Source organism: Phaethon lepturus, unplaced genomic scaffold (assembly GCF_000687285.1).
Source record: "Phaethon lepturus isolate BGI_N335 unplaced genomic scaffold, ASM68728v1 scaffold20580, whole genome shotgun sequence".
Classification (NCBI taxonomy): domain Eukaryota; kingdom Metazoa; phylum Chordata; class Aves; order Phaethontiformes; family Phaethontidae; genus Phaethon; species Phaethon lepturus.
Window position 1 is genome coordinate 75,670 of NW_010512344.1, and position 12,651 is coordinate 88,320.

Below are 12,651 nucleotides of genomic sequence, written 5' to 3' on the forward strand. Positions count from 1 at the left end.
GTGTAAGATGTATGTATTCAATCCATGGGCTTTTTATAGAAACGTAATAGGCACGAGCATAAATATCAGAGATTTGGAATCTTCTCTGCTTCATCTGTTAATAATTTAATCCCTGGAGGCCTTGTCCAGTATTATCATCATCTCTGGTGTCTGATGTAGGGGAAATGTTTGTAGCAGTCAGGGAGTAAGAGAAGGTGACATCTGAGCAGCTGGTGGGGGGGGAACCCAAGGGTAGATCTACATGGTATTTTAAGCCTGAGGTTGCATTTGCACCAAACCTTGCCTCGTGTTTGTGCTGTTTGGGCACCACCAGGCTTTGTCAGGCTGGAGGCAGAGGAGGGAAGCATGTCCCCATGCTGCGAGCAGTCCAGGCATGATTGTGGTTGCACTTCGTGCTCAAGTCTTCTCTGGGCTTTGGCTGCCTGACTGGACCAGTGCCACCCCAGCCCTGCACTGTACCAGTGCAGGCTGTCCCAGAAGACCTTCTGGGTGGGTCTTGTGTGTCCTCCATGGAAATGGGCTGGTGGCAAGGAAATCCTGCCATCGGGTGTTAGCTGTTGGGAAAGCAAAGTACTGCCCTGGAGCAGCAAGGCGATCTCCAGCCTGTCAAAGAACCTGAGAGTCCATTTAATGTGACTGAAAATTGCCTCTGTTAAAGACCCCTCCTTTCTCCCTACCGTAAAAAAGTGTGGCTTAATATTAATAATTAATGCTTTGTGGTGACAAAGTCACCAAGAATGGAGGTACAAGTCTACTGAATAATAAAGCACTAACAAGAGCTTTTTGCACATTAATAAGGAAGACTTCCCATCACTTTTGTTTTGATCTAATCGGCTCTGGCAAGATTACACACTGTGTCTAAAAGCCTCTTTAACGCTATAGCTCTGAATAAATTTCTGAGTACTCAAGACTTCCCTGCAGTGTCTGCTTGGACCATGCTTCTAATCCCAAATTGGTTAAATCGCTGGAGGAGTGGTGCTTTGCCTCTTGGCATTTCTGCTGAAATCTAAAGAGGTTCTTGGGTCACTTTGCTCCTTGGGTCACTTTGCTCTACCATTGACAGGTGGTGTTCTCACAGTGATAAAGGGCCAGAATAAGTTTCCTCTTAAAAAAACATAATATCAATAAAATAAAAGTTGAAATAAGAACTGATTGATTGAAGAGTTTTGAAAAAACCCACACTTTTGTGAACTTGGAAATCAGTCAGTGCAAGAGGATGCTGTGAGGTTTAGTGTTGGACCTGTGCAACTCAGTTTTTCAACACTGATTTGGGGTTCAATCCTGAATCAGTCCTGGGTAACCTTCAGATGTCAGTACAGAAAACAGTAACAAAGGCAATAATACATCTCAACCTGTTTTTTTTTTCTTTTCCTAAGGTGGGCTAATTCAAACAAGGATATTAGTTAAGTACAAGTTCCTATCTCTTGAAATGAGCTTGACCTACTAAAATGGGCTGGTGTTGCAGGAGAGAGTACCAGGGGTCTAGCGCCAGATGACAAAACCACAGGGTCAGGAGGAGCCCCTGTGATGGCCAGAAGGGTTCCCTGGACCTTGTAGAAAGTGTTAGGAGAAGTTAAAATGGTACAGAAAAAAAAGATACGGGGACTGAAGAAGAACTTGTCTTCTTCCCTTCATAGGATCTTACTTGAGGAGTGTGTCAAAGAACCCGTGAAACATTTATTTTCCTATAGCAGCAGATTCTGCAGGCAGCCATCTTACTGCGAGGACCTAGGGTTATGTATTGCTCAGGTGAAGTATTTCACGCTGTTCTGATGCTTCTCAGTTTTTATTTGCATATGACAGCTGAAAAGGGTGGGAAATGCCAGCTGGAACCTAGGGGAATATCTTAAGTCTTGAAGACTTTTTATTCTTATTGCCAAATAAAGGTAAATCATTCTCCGCAGATGTCTGTCACTAGTACTTCCATCAAGAACTAGTCACTGAGAAAATGTGAGTAGCAGAGGGATTTTCTATTTAACACCCTGAGCTTGGTAGAGTTTAGCTGCTCAGCTGGCATGTGAATATTCAGTGTCCACTGTAACTTTTTCGGGGACAGGTGAAGAATTTTCCACTACTGCATGAAGTTTTCTTTTCCCAGTAGAGGAGTTTGTCACTCTGCTAGAAGATTAATAAGCCAAGAGCCTTCTCCCATGTGAAAATCCATCTTTATGCCTACTCGCTGAGCCCAAGCCATCACCAGATCCTTCTAGGGCAGGGGAGAAAGGAGCCTTCTCCAGGAGTCAGCTGGTGAGTCTGGGTGCAGACTGCCTGCAAAGGCGCCTTTTTCGCTGTCAGCTCTGTAGAAAAGCCAGGATGATTAGGAGTGTAAGGCTGGATGTGTCTGGGCCTTTCTTGCCCACCTGATACTTTAGTATCTGCTTTTCCTGGTTGCTGACTAGCTGAGCAGACTCCAGCCTTACGTAGCAGCTCTTGGAGAATTCAGTGAAAAAAAAGATTTAGAGATCTGTTGGGCCTTACTGTGTATTGGAGAGTGCACTGCACAGCCCTCCTATTTTGGATGAGTAGACCAGCTGTACTAGTTTGTATCTGTTGTATTAATCTGATGATTGGAAACAGTCATGTTTTAAGTTCCTTTACCCAGATAGAGTAGGTGGGACTGAGCAGTACCTTGCTAGTGCTGTAGCCTGTGCTTGGATACCTGTGTACTAATGTTGAAGAGATCACTCTAAATTTAAACTTGGACATTTAGGGTTAAGGCTGGGGCAAATTCATTTTATCAGAGTCATTGCTTTCAATAAGATGCAGCTCTCAACAAATGCTAGCTTTAATCTTGTGTTTTTGTCAAGCATATACAAACTTGCATTTAATTTAGCTGCTATCCTGCTGCTTGTTGTGCTTATGAAGCATTTCATTGTTGCTGTTGTCATTCTAAATTGATTGGTAAATCTGTACCAAATACTTCCCAGTGATGGAAAAGGAAATGTTGAAATGTTAATAACAAAAGACTCTGAAAGATCCAGATGTTAGCTGGGGAAAAAATGAAAACCAATCAGCCTTGATTAAACCTTTCAGATAAGAATTTGGGAACATTGTATCAGGATAAATTATGTTTGTTCTAATCACTCTGTCAGTCAAGATTGAAGCTTCTGCCAATGAGAAACTGTTAGGAGCAAAGGCATAAAAAAATTGGTGGGGTCTGATAAGGGAAATAAGTTAGTCTGACTAAAGTGTTACCGTCAGCTCTATAGCTGAGTGATGCATTGAGATTTTTTTGCTTGATACAGGCCTGGCAGCCATGTGGTTCACTGTTTAATTTTATCTTGGTCTGTGGGCAAAGGACTTCTCTTCCACATCCAGGCTTGTAAAGCCACTATTTTCCATGGAGATTATTTTTACTGTTCTAAAAATACATCACTGACATGAGTACCAAAGTTTCTATCCAGACCATTCTCTCAAAGCCTTTGGGTCACTTACTCAAAACCTGGCTCACAATGAAAAGATTTTTGACCTTAAAGAAGGTCCAGGAATGGGCTGGAATTTGGTTTAACTTGCTCATAGTTTCTGCTTTGGCTTCTTGAATACAACCCATTTTTCTGCTTTTTAGTGAGGTACCACTGCTAGAAAGCTTCCGGCAGAGCAAACCAGATGGGCTGACCTTACGTGAGCAGAAGCTGCTCCTAGACCAAGTGTTTTGGGCTGTTCACTAACTCTGCTTGCCTGCTATTCTTGTTTGAGATCCAGGGGACTGCACATGTGCCTTACTGCATCTCCTGAATTGTCGTGGGACATTCCTTAATTAACTGTAGGGAGTCAACGTAGGGTGCCAGCTGGCCCAGCCTCCCATCTGACATAAAGCAGGTTTTCATATGTTAAAACTAAGGTGGTTGAGAGAGAGAGATGCAGGTAAAAACACGAGCCAGCAGGGAAGATGGAATTTTTTACTACTTTACAGATTTTAGAATAAATGCTTTTCTCCTCTCCCATCCCAAGAAAAAAGAGATCAATTTTTCTACATTCCATAAAACTTGGAACAGAAAATAGATTCTTTTTAGCTTATTCCCTGGGTACTGTGTAGGCTTCAGTCTTTGGAGTCGCTTTCTTCCCTGCTGTCGCCGATACAAGCTCCAGATTTAAAAACAGGAGGAAAAAGATGTTCAAACAAATCTCCACCCCATCCCCCCCCTTCTTTCTTCACTTATTGCTGGGCTGCTCCTGCATTTTAAGTTTCCTTCACTTTGGCTCTTCCTCAGCATGAATTACTTGCTTGAAATCTTGTGAACAGAGGAGAGAGAGAGAGATTAGGGTTAATTTTAGGATGGGGAAATAAGGCAAAGGGAATAAGATCCTGGGAGAAAAAGCAGCAAAGTTGGTCCCTAGATAGCACAAGAGACCAGGCTGTAGCCACAGGGTTAAAATATGGAGACACACACACGTTTGTGGGTGAGACGTGCAGATGGATAAGCTGAAGATTTCTGGCTTTCAGGAGGAAAGCCACAGCTGAGCTGGCTGCTCCAAGTGAAAGTAATGAGCTCCAAGGGTGAAGTTTGGGAGTGATTAGAGAGAATAAAAATGCCCCTGAGGGGAAGATGGCACTTGTGGCAGCAGACTTCTGACAATTTCCAAAGACCCTTGGGCAGCCTCATATTGTTGTTACCCAAAATGGAGCCAATTCCATTCGTTGGAGATGAATCCCAAGTACTGGCTTGTCTTTTTTCCTTGAAACAGAGTTCCAGGTCTAACAGTTGAAGTCCAGATCCAGTCTGTCTGTATTTTGTGGATAGCTTTGCCCCTGAAGCATGTGTGTTTCAGATGCAGAGCATCTTTCCTCTTTCTAGCATTTGAATGGTCAGACTTTAATTCTCAAGGCAGAACACAGTGTGACAAGCTTCTTTTCTGATCTCTGCAAATGAGTAAGCAGGTTCTTCCTTTCAAACTTGTCCGTAGGTTTTGGAAGTGGAATCCATCATCCTTATGACCTTCATATACGTACAGAGTCCAAACCAAAAAGACGGTAACCTCAATAGGGATGTTTGGATTTACAGTTAATGAGTATAGAGCTGTTTTCCTTAAGTCAACACACAGGAATAAAACACTCTGTGTACAGACCTTCAACAAACGTACCTGGACTCTGACGTGAGGAAACTTGCTGTAGGCATTAATAATGGAGCAGTGTTGACCACAGCCATGGGAATTATAGGCAGTGTGGCATTCATATTCAACCAACAATGTCTCACTTGTGTTTGGTATTTTAATTTACTCAGGTGGATTTGCAGCTGCAGTCACCACACCACTTGATGTAGCGAAGACGAGAATTATGTTGGCAAAGGTAAGGAGGAAGGAGGCCGGCAGACACGCAGGTGAATGGCTTGGGTAGTTCCAGAGTTTCTGTATGGTCATTAGAGAATGAAGTCCAGCACCTATGAATTACAATTTCTGCTCTTGTCCTCGAAGGCAGGATTAGATGTGGACAGGTACTGCATCCAGAACTAGTGAAATTGTTGTGTTCCTTTCCTTGTACTGCTCTTCTGATCCTTTCCCAAAGGAGATGAGAAGGGCCTGTGCTTGTGCTAGACTTCCAGAGTCTCATGCAGTGTCTTTAGGAGAAAACCCTCGCAGAGTCAGATGCCCAAAGTTGAACTTCCCATCAGGGAATTTATTCCTCTGTTTTTTTGATAATGGTTGGGCTTGAGTGTGTGTGTCTTTTCTGAGGAGGGATTGGCACTGGATCTTCTGTCCTCAAATTTTAAGGCACAGAGGTCATAATGGCTTACGTCTGCCAACCAGGGCAGAAGGAAGATTGCTTATAAGATCGGTAAGTTTAGTAAGTAGTTAAATTACTAGTAAGTCTAGTGTTCCTGTCGTCATTTTGCTGACCCCAGAGCAGAACTAAGCAGCCACATAGCTAAAAGCCCTCAGCCTTACCCTGCCCTGAAAAGAGCTGTTGTGTTGGCAGATGTCAGGCATCCTTGAGTTTCTGTGGATGGTGTTCACCCTATTGCTCATGTCCCTCAGTATAGGGATGTTTCTTGTTGATGACGTGCACCTCCCCAGCCGAGTCACGCACATCTGCACTCACCATGTTGCTTTGTTGGGTATCTCTCATTGCTGGGTGTTGTACCTGCTGCAGCTTCTTTGCCTTTGGATAGTGTGGGTGATAAAACTGGGTTTCAGTTCTGTCTGCCGCTGCACTGAACAACCAGGTCAGTGTTGGTAAGGGAACAACGGTGCTGTAGGATGTTCTGAGACCATTCAGACAGCATTGTTATATTAGTCATCTCTCACTAACTAGATCACACATGTAATTTAATTGTCTGTAGTCCTGCTGTCCTCTGTTTTGCTCTCAAGGCAATTTTCATATGCAATACACTCCTTGTTTTTTTTAAGTAAATGTCAAGTAAATCCTCTTGCAGTGAGCAGCAAAGTCGCTTGTTGGTGCTTTGAGAGCGTGTTTTTGTTAAATTATTACTCCAGTGTCAGCTGCTGAGTGTAGTGCAGAAAGGACTGGATACCCAGTTCTGAACTAACCAGCTCTGTGCCTCTGGAGTGATCGTTTTGTCCTTCTGTGCCTTAGTTTCCCTTTCTGCCCTTTGCCTCATTCCTGGAGACAAGGAGCTTTTGCCTGTGCCTGGGTCATTAGGTCATTAGGTCATTAGGATGGTTTGTAATTGCTAAAAAGTAGCACTAACCAGGGACAGGGAGCTCGGTGAATAACTAAACCTCTCTGCCAACAGTTTCCAATCTCTCCCTTTCTGTGGTGCAGGCTGGTTCCAGCAACGCTAGTGGGAATGTTCTGGCCGCCCTTGGTGGCATCTGGAGGACACAAGGCCTGTCGGGGTAAGGACGTGCTGCAGAAGCACATCTTGTGTTGTGTCTCTGTGTGTGTTGGGGGATGGGAGAGGATGGGATGGTCTGCTTACGTTTAAATCCTGTCATACAGAAAAGACTTTTAATCGCGGTACACGTGGCCAGGAAGCAGCTCTCAGGTGCTTTAGCACTGGCTGTGAGCAATGTCCCGGGAAGACCACAGAAATGAGGCATTATTGGGTATTTATCCATGGTACAATCTCTAAGCTTAGCTCCAGGCTTTGGAGGTGAGTGTGGCTTTGTTTAATGGACTTTTCTACATGAATGTGTGCATTTGTGTTTTGTATCCATTTAAACTTTAGCCATGCTCATTGTCTTGTGGCAGTGAGTGCCACAGATTCATCTGGAGGGTGTGTGAATCACTCCTCCTCAGATGTCAGGCAATGCCAGTGTGGTGGCAGCAGTAGGGACAAGCTGAAGCGGAAAGAAGGGAGCCATGTGCTCCCTGACTTGTCCTTTGAGCCTCTCATCAGGTCTGCACTTGAGCACATGCCCACTTGTATTTCTCCAGTGAGGCACTTGTTGCAAAAATGTAAGTTTTCTGAGACGGGCTTGTGTGCAAAGAGTAAGTCTGAGCAGCCGCAGAGCAGCTTTCTGGCTGCTTTCCTCCCGTGTCTGATGTGTAGACATGTTCAGGGCTTTCTGCTGACTGGTCAGGGAAGTCTGAGGTGATGTTGATCCAGTCTGACTGCCTCACTTTACCCATTCCTGAGATGGAGAATTGTTGTTCTGACATTGGAGTGGTGTTGTGAACAAAAAGTCCTCTGCTAGCGTTTGCAGAACACTTTGAGATGTTATGGGCTTATAAATTATTATTGATTTTTAGACACCTGCTTCATTTACACCACCTTGCTCTCTTTGAGTGTGTGAGTCATACCAGCTACTGGCTGCTCATAGTGAATATATGTCTTAACTCCCCCATTCCATGAGGTTCAGCCTGCCCTTCCTTCAGTAGGGCTTGGGTTCCACCTGCCCTTGGTCTGGAAGAGAAATGGAGTTTTTTTTAAATGGAAGCTTTACTTGGGGCTTTTCACTGTAATTTCTCACAGGTTTTTAATCCGCTTGATGTGGCTGATACTTTCAGGGTGCTGTTTTAACATTTGTAAACTGTTGCTCGAAGCAGCATGCACATCTCAGCTTTGCGGGAGACGGTTTTCTCTTAACATCTGATCTTTGCTCACCCAGCTAATAAAAGTTCAATTCTCTTTCTACACATGTGGGAAATAATTCAAAACAAATTGCAGGAAGTTCCTGAACACCGATTCAAGGAAGACGTCCAGCTGTGCCCTCCGGCAGCACTCAGAGATGGGTTGTCTCAGGTTTGCTCTTTGAGGTGATGAGGTGATGTGGTAGTGGATGAGTTTTGGGTCCTAGATCGCTGGGTGGATTCTAGGGCATGTTTTGAAAGGGGCTAGGAGAAGTGAGGCCGCATCTGCCACTGATGGCAGTTGAGCTCTGAAGGGTGTGAAGAGGCATGGATTTGGCTGGGGAAGCCTCCCCCTTTCCCCATCCAGCAACAGAAAATAAAAACGTATATTTGTGTTCTTTTCAGGGTGTTTCAGCAGTGTCCCTTTCTAAACAACCCAAAATTAAACTCTGCCTAAAGATAGTACCCGTGGACTAGGACCAAAGGGAGCATAATTCAATTGAAACCAAAACAATAAGCGATCTGGAGAAAAAGTAACATGTAAAGGAGGCCAAGCTGCGTCAGCTGCAAGGAAAAGGAAGAAAGTCTTGGGAAAAATAAACGCAGAGGCTGCCATGCCTGCTGCCAATTATAAATCTATTAATCAAAACCAATAAAAATGTCGGGCTTTTTTGGCCAGTTGCAATGTGAAATGATTTATGGCTCTTCTAATAAATCTTGTACTTGAAGAGGAGGAATTCTGAGGGCAGAAAGACGCATTGCTTATTGCCACCTTATTAAAACCAGAGTGCAGGGCTCAGCTTCCTGGTCTGCACCTAGTAAATCCCTCTGCTTCATGCCAAGAAGTTTCACATCCCTTTCTGTCCAGGGAGAGCCAGGCCTGCAGCAGGAGGTAGGTTAGGGATGGGGTGAGCGGATCCGTGCACCTCTTCACCTTTGCCAGCAGGATAGCCAAGCCAGTCACGCAAAAGCAAGTTTACATCTTGTCCAACTGTTTTTCACGCAAGGAGGTGGTGAAAGCCGTGGATGAAGCTTCACAACTCATTGGTGAGAAAGACAAGGGTTATTTGATGGATAAATCTGGTGAGATGGCTTCTCCCAGCTTGTGTGTAGCTGGGGAGGGAACAGGCGGTTTGCACCAGGTGTCCCGTTCATCGGACGAGCTTCCTGGTCAGAGTGGATGTGGCACAGCAGGCACGAACCACACCGCTCTCCGGCGCTGGATCGCGCCGATGCGAGTGGTGAGAGCAGCCCCTGTGCCCAGAGCTTGCTGCATTGTGAAACACAAGCTGCCCACAGGAGTGAGCTCAGCACAAAGCTGTACTCAGATAAAAGTGGTGTTTTTTCTCAGCATGACCACCTCTTTGGTCCAGAGTGCAATATGGAGGTTTTGTGGCCGAGCTGTGTCCAGGTCCTGCAGTGCCTTTTCCAAACGGTAACTTCTGAGGTCCTGGTTAGTCTCTGTTGAGAAAAGAACTTGCTTTGGGTTGCCAGGTTGTCTCAAAAATGTCACCTTTGCTGCTGGAACTGTGGGACTGGGTGTATTGCTGGGCTGGGAACCCTGAAACAAAAGAGCTGCACCTCGGAGAGCACGCACGTGGCTGGGGAGGGCACACGGTGCAGGCTTAACGCCTGCAGCCTGGCCTCGCCCTGGGATTTAAACGTGATTCCCGGATTTGTGACTCCTGCCCAGCCGTTCCTCGCATGGCTGGGGAGACCACCATGCGTCTGTGCCCGAAAGCCTGCGTTTGGTCTTTGCCAGTCGTTGTCGTGCTGTGCGTTTACTGCAGCTGTCGGTGACGAGAAGGCAGGGGCGAAGCCCTTGGGGCTGGACCCCATCAGCGACTGGGAGAGTTGCTTAAGCAAAAGGGAAAACCCAGGCAGGGAGAGCGGAGTGGCAGGGTGCCGGGTGAAACCTGTGCAAACAGACAGCAAGTACAAAGAGGCAGCAGACCTGTGCCCACCAGACAGGATTCTGATGGGGCCAGCAGAAAAAAACCCAGTTGATCTCATCTGCTGATGAGGGCAGGGTGGCCCAGCACGGACCAGTCTGGAGCAGGCCTGTGGCAGAGCTCAGCTCTCCATATTCGGGGCAGCCCCAGGGCTGTTCAGCTCTGCCCTCCTGCAGAAGTGAGCCCGTGGGGGAAGCGTGGGTCAGAGAGGCCACAGGGAGAAGGTGGGAAAGGGAGACTGCAGGGAGCAGGGCCAGGAATCTCGGAGGTGATGGTTAGTAATAGAGGCTGCCAGGGATGCAGCTTCTGGGTAACTCAGTTATCTGCCCCTGTTTGTGTAATAGCTGTGTCTCGAGTGGGCTGTTCTGTAAATGAATGTCTGCCCCGCTCCTGTAACGAGGGCTGCCTAATTTGGCAGGAGAAGGGTGGTATGTGTTTCGAGAGTGATGCTGCACCGTAGGATTTACCCTTTCAGCGCTCTGTCCATACATGCCTTGTACAAATTACTCTGTTTTAAAGCTGTCATTATGGTAATAGGCCCAATTGCTGTCTAGTAAAGCCATAAAATGTTTCCATCTGCCTGTGTGCTCCAGGCTCCTTAGCAAAGCTCATTACAACGAAAACCAGAGTCGTTGCAGCCAGAGGTTTCCCCAGCGCAGCGTGAGTAGCCGGGCGCGGGCAGGGAGCAGAGAGCCCCTGCGCAGCCCGGGGGTGCGCGCATCTCCTGCGCACGTCCTGCGCAGCCAGGTCTCGCTGATGGCCACACTTTGTCCCACCGGGGACACGCTCCTAGCAGGGACCATGCAGCGTTCGGGAAAAGCTGAGGACAGTGTCCCTGCGGAGCTCGGCCGGGTTGTGCTGCGAAGGGCTCCCACCATGCGGGGGATAGATCAGCGGGCGGATGCCAAACGGATTCGAGCCTAATGTTTAATCCTTGCTTGCAATGAAGGAAGCCTGTAATCCTCTGGGAGGATACACTGGCTTATCCTGAAGTTGTTAAACCAACTATGAGCTTAGATGTGTCGAGCAATTGGCTTTGTACGAGTTTCCTGTTAACTTCCAAGAACTATTAGGATCAGGCACCTAAAAATCATGGTGGCTGAACGTGCAGCCGTTCCTGCTCCCTCCCTGCTGGGCCCTGTATGTTACTGGGAATGAGCTGCTGTGGTGAGCAGGACTGTCTCTGTGGTGGGGGAGCCCTTGGCAGAGAGGATGGGATGCTTCCCATCTGTCTGCAGCCCTTCATGAGGATGTGTCTGAGCTCCTCTCTCCACAATGTGGCCCACAGCCTCCTGCACCTTTGCTTCTGCGCCTGAGGAGTGTGGAGGGGGGTTAAAAGTCACAAAGCTTGGGGGTACTCTGTTAGGGAAGTCCAGACAGGTTCCTTCAGTGAGCAGCAGGGTGGGATTTAAGAAAACGGCAAGAGAGAGTTTTTCTTGGCTTTGTTTGCCGGAGCCCCTGCAGCATCTGTTCTCCGCTCATCCTCTGAAACGGCCTTTTCTTTGCCTTCAGCTTGTTTGCAGGTGTCGTCCCACGGATGGCAGCCATCAGCCTGGGAGGCTTCATCTTCCTGGGGACATACGAGAAGACTCGCCAGCTGCTGCTCTGACCCAGCCCAGCCGGTCCTGCCGGCAGGCAGCCGCCGAGTTGGAGGAGGAATCCGCCCGCGAACACAGCCTTCCTCCGGCCGCCCGTGCGCCGTGCCACAGCAGCTGTTCGGCAGGCTGAGCGCCACTTTCCCTGTTCAAGAAAAGTAAATCCTCCAATAATCCAATTTCCCCAAACATGAAATTTTCCTGCATGGAAAGTGAGTGAGATCATTGTGAGAGTCGTGCCAAAAAAGTCATGTTTGGGGGGTAAACAGCTAATTACAGTGGCTGAGAAAGGCGTTATTAGAACTCCTGCAGAGGAAATGTTTTGCAAACCTCCAGATCGTGAGCTGAGCAGGGACGCTGAAATAAAGCGAGTTTTCATAATTCAGTGGCACCTGCCTCATAACGCGGAGAGGGTTTTACTGGTCGGGGAAGGGGCTGATAGAGTTACAGCTTGCTGCCCTCCAACAGCACTGAAAGTATTCCAGGTTGGGAGAGCTCTTTGTAAAAGACAATAATCCATTTGTTTCTGATTTGAGCTGTATTTGTAGAAGTTTATATTCCTGTTTATACCTACAGGTGCTCAGCAAGCATTCCTGTGTGGTAGCTGGTGCAGCTTTGTTAATTAGACTCACATTTCTCCAGTAAAAGTACGGGCTTGTATTATTTTACAGCTGTGCTTGTGCAAAGACGTGCAGCTCTGCCTTCATTTGGTCCTCCTCCCTCTGCAGCTGAAAGAGCAGGAGGTGTGAAATGCTGAAGCCCAGGAGGGAGGCCGGGAAAACGCACAAGTATGGACCCATTCTGAAGGCTCTTGGGGGCTGCCGGCAGGCAGAGCAAGTCTCTGCTGTTGTGCTCATGTTAGGACACAGTAGCCACACAGCAGTGGCCAAAATGGTGCAGGGATGAGCTCGCTGAAAAGGCCGTATTGAAATTACTTAAAATCATCACCAAGGTCTGGAGTGGGGGCCCCAAGTTTACACCAGCAACTTGGCCAAGTGGTGCTTGAAAATGTGTAGGTGTGGGGGGTGTTTGTGCGGGGACACCTGGGCAGGCAAAGCCAAGCTGCTGCGGCGAGCGCCTTCGGCACGTGCCCAAGAGACCCTCCTGCGGCCGGGGCAGGCGGTTGGCATGT

The 12,651-nt window shown here is 47.3% G+C and overlaps 1 protein-coding gene across 1 annotated transcript in view; it reads left to right on the plus strand.

Moving 5' to 3' along the window:
* SLC25A26 (solute carrier family 25 (S-adenosylmethionine carrier), member 26) overlaps positions 1-11,898 on the plus strand; it is a gene marked incomplete at its 5' end in the record, with an annotated part of 85,871 nt that extends 73,973 nt beyond the window's left edge. The window contains 3 exons of the mRNA XM_010286381.1: positions 5,223-5,287; positions 6,722-6,795; positions 11,437-11,898. Of these exons, the coding sequence (XP_010284683.1) occupies positions 5,223-5,287; positions 6,722-6,795; positions 11,437-11,533 (236 nt within the window). The remainder of the gene's footprint in view (positions 1-5,222; positions 5,288-6,721; positions 6,796-11,436) is intronic.
* Positions 11,899-12,651: the final 753 nt, after the last annotated feature.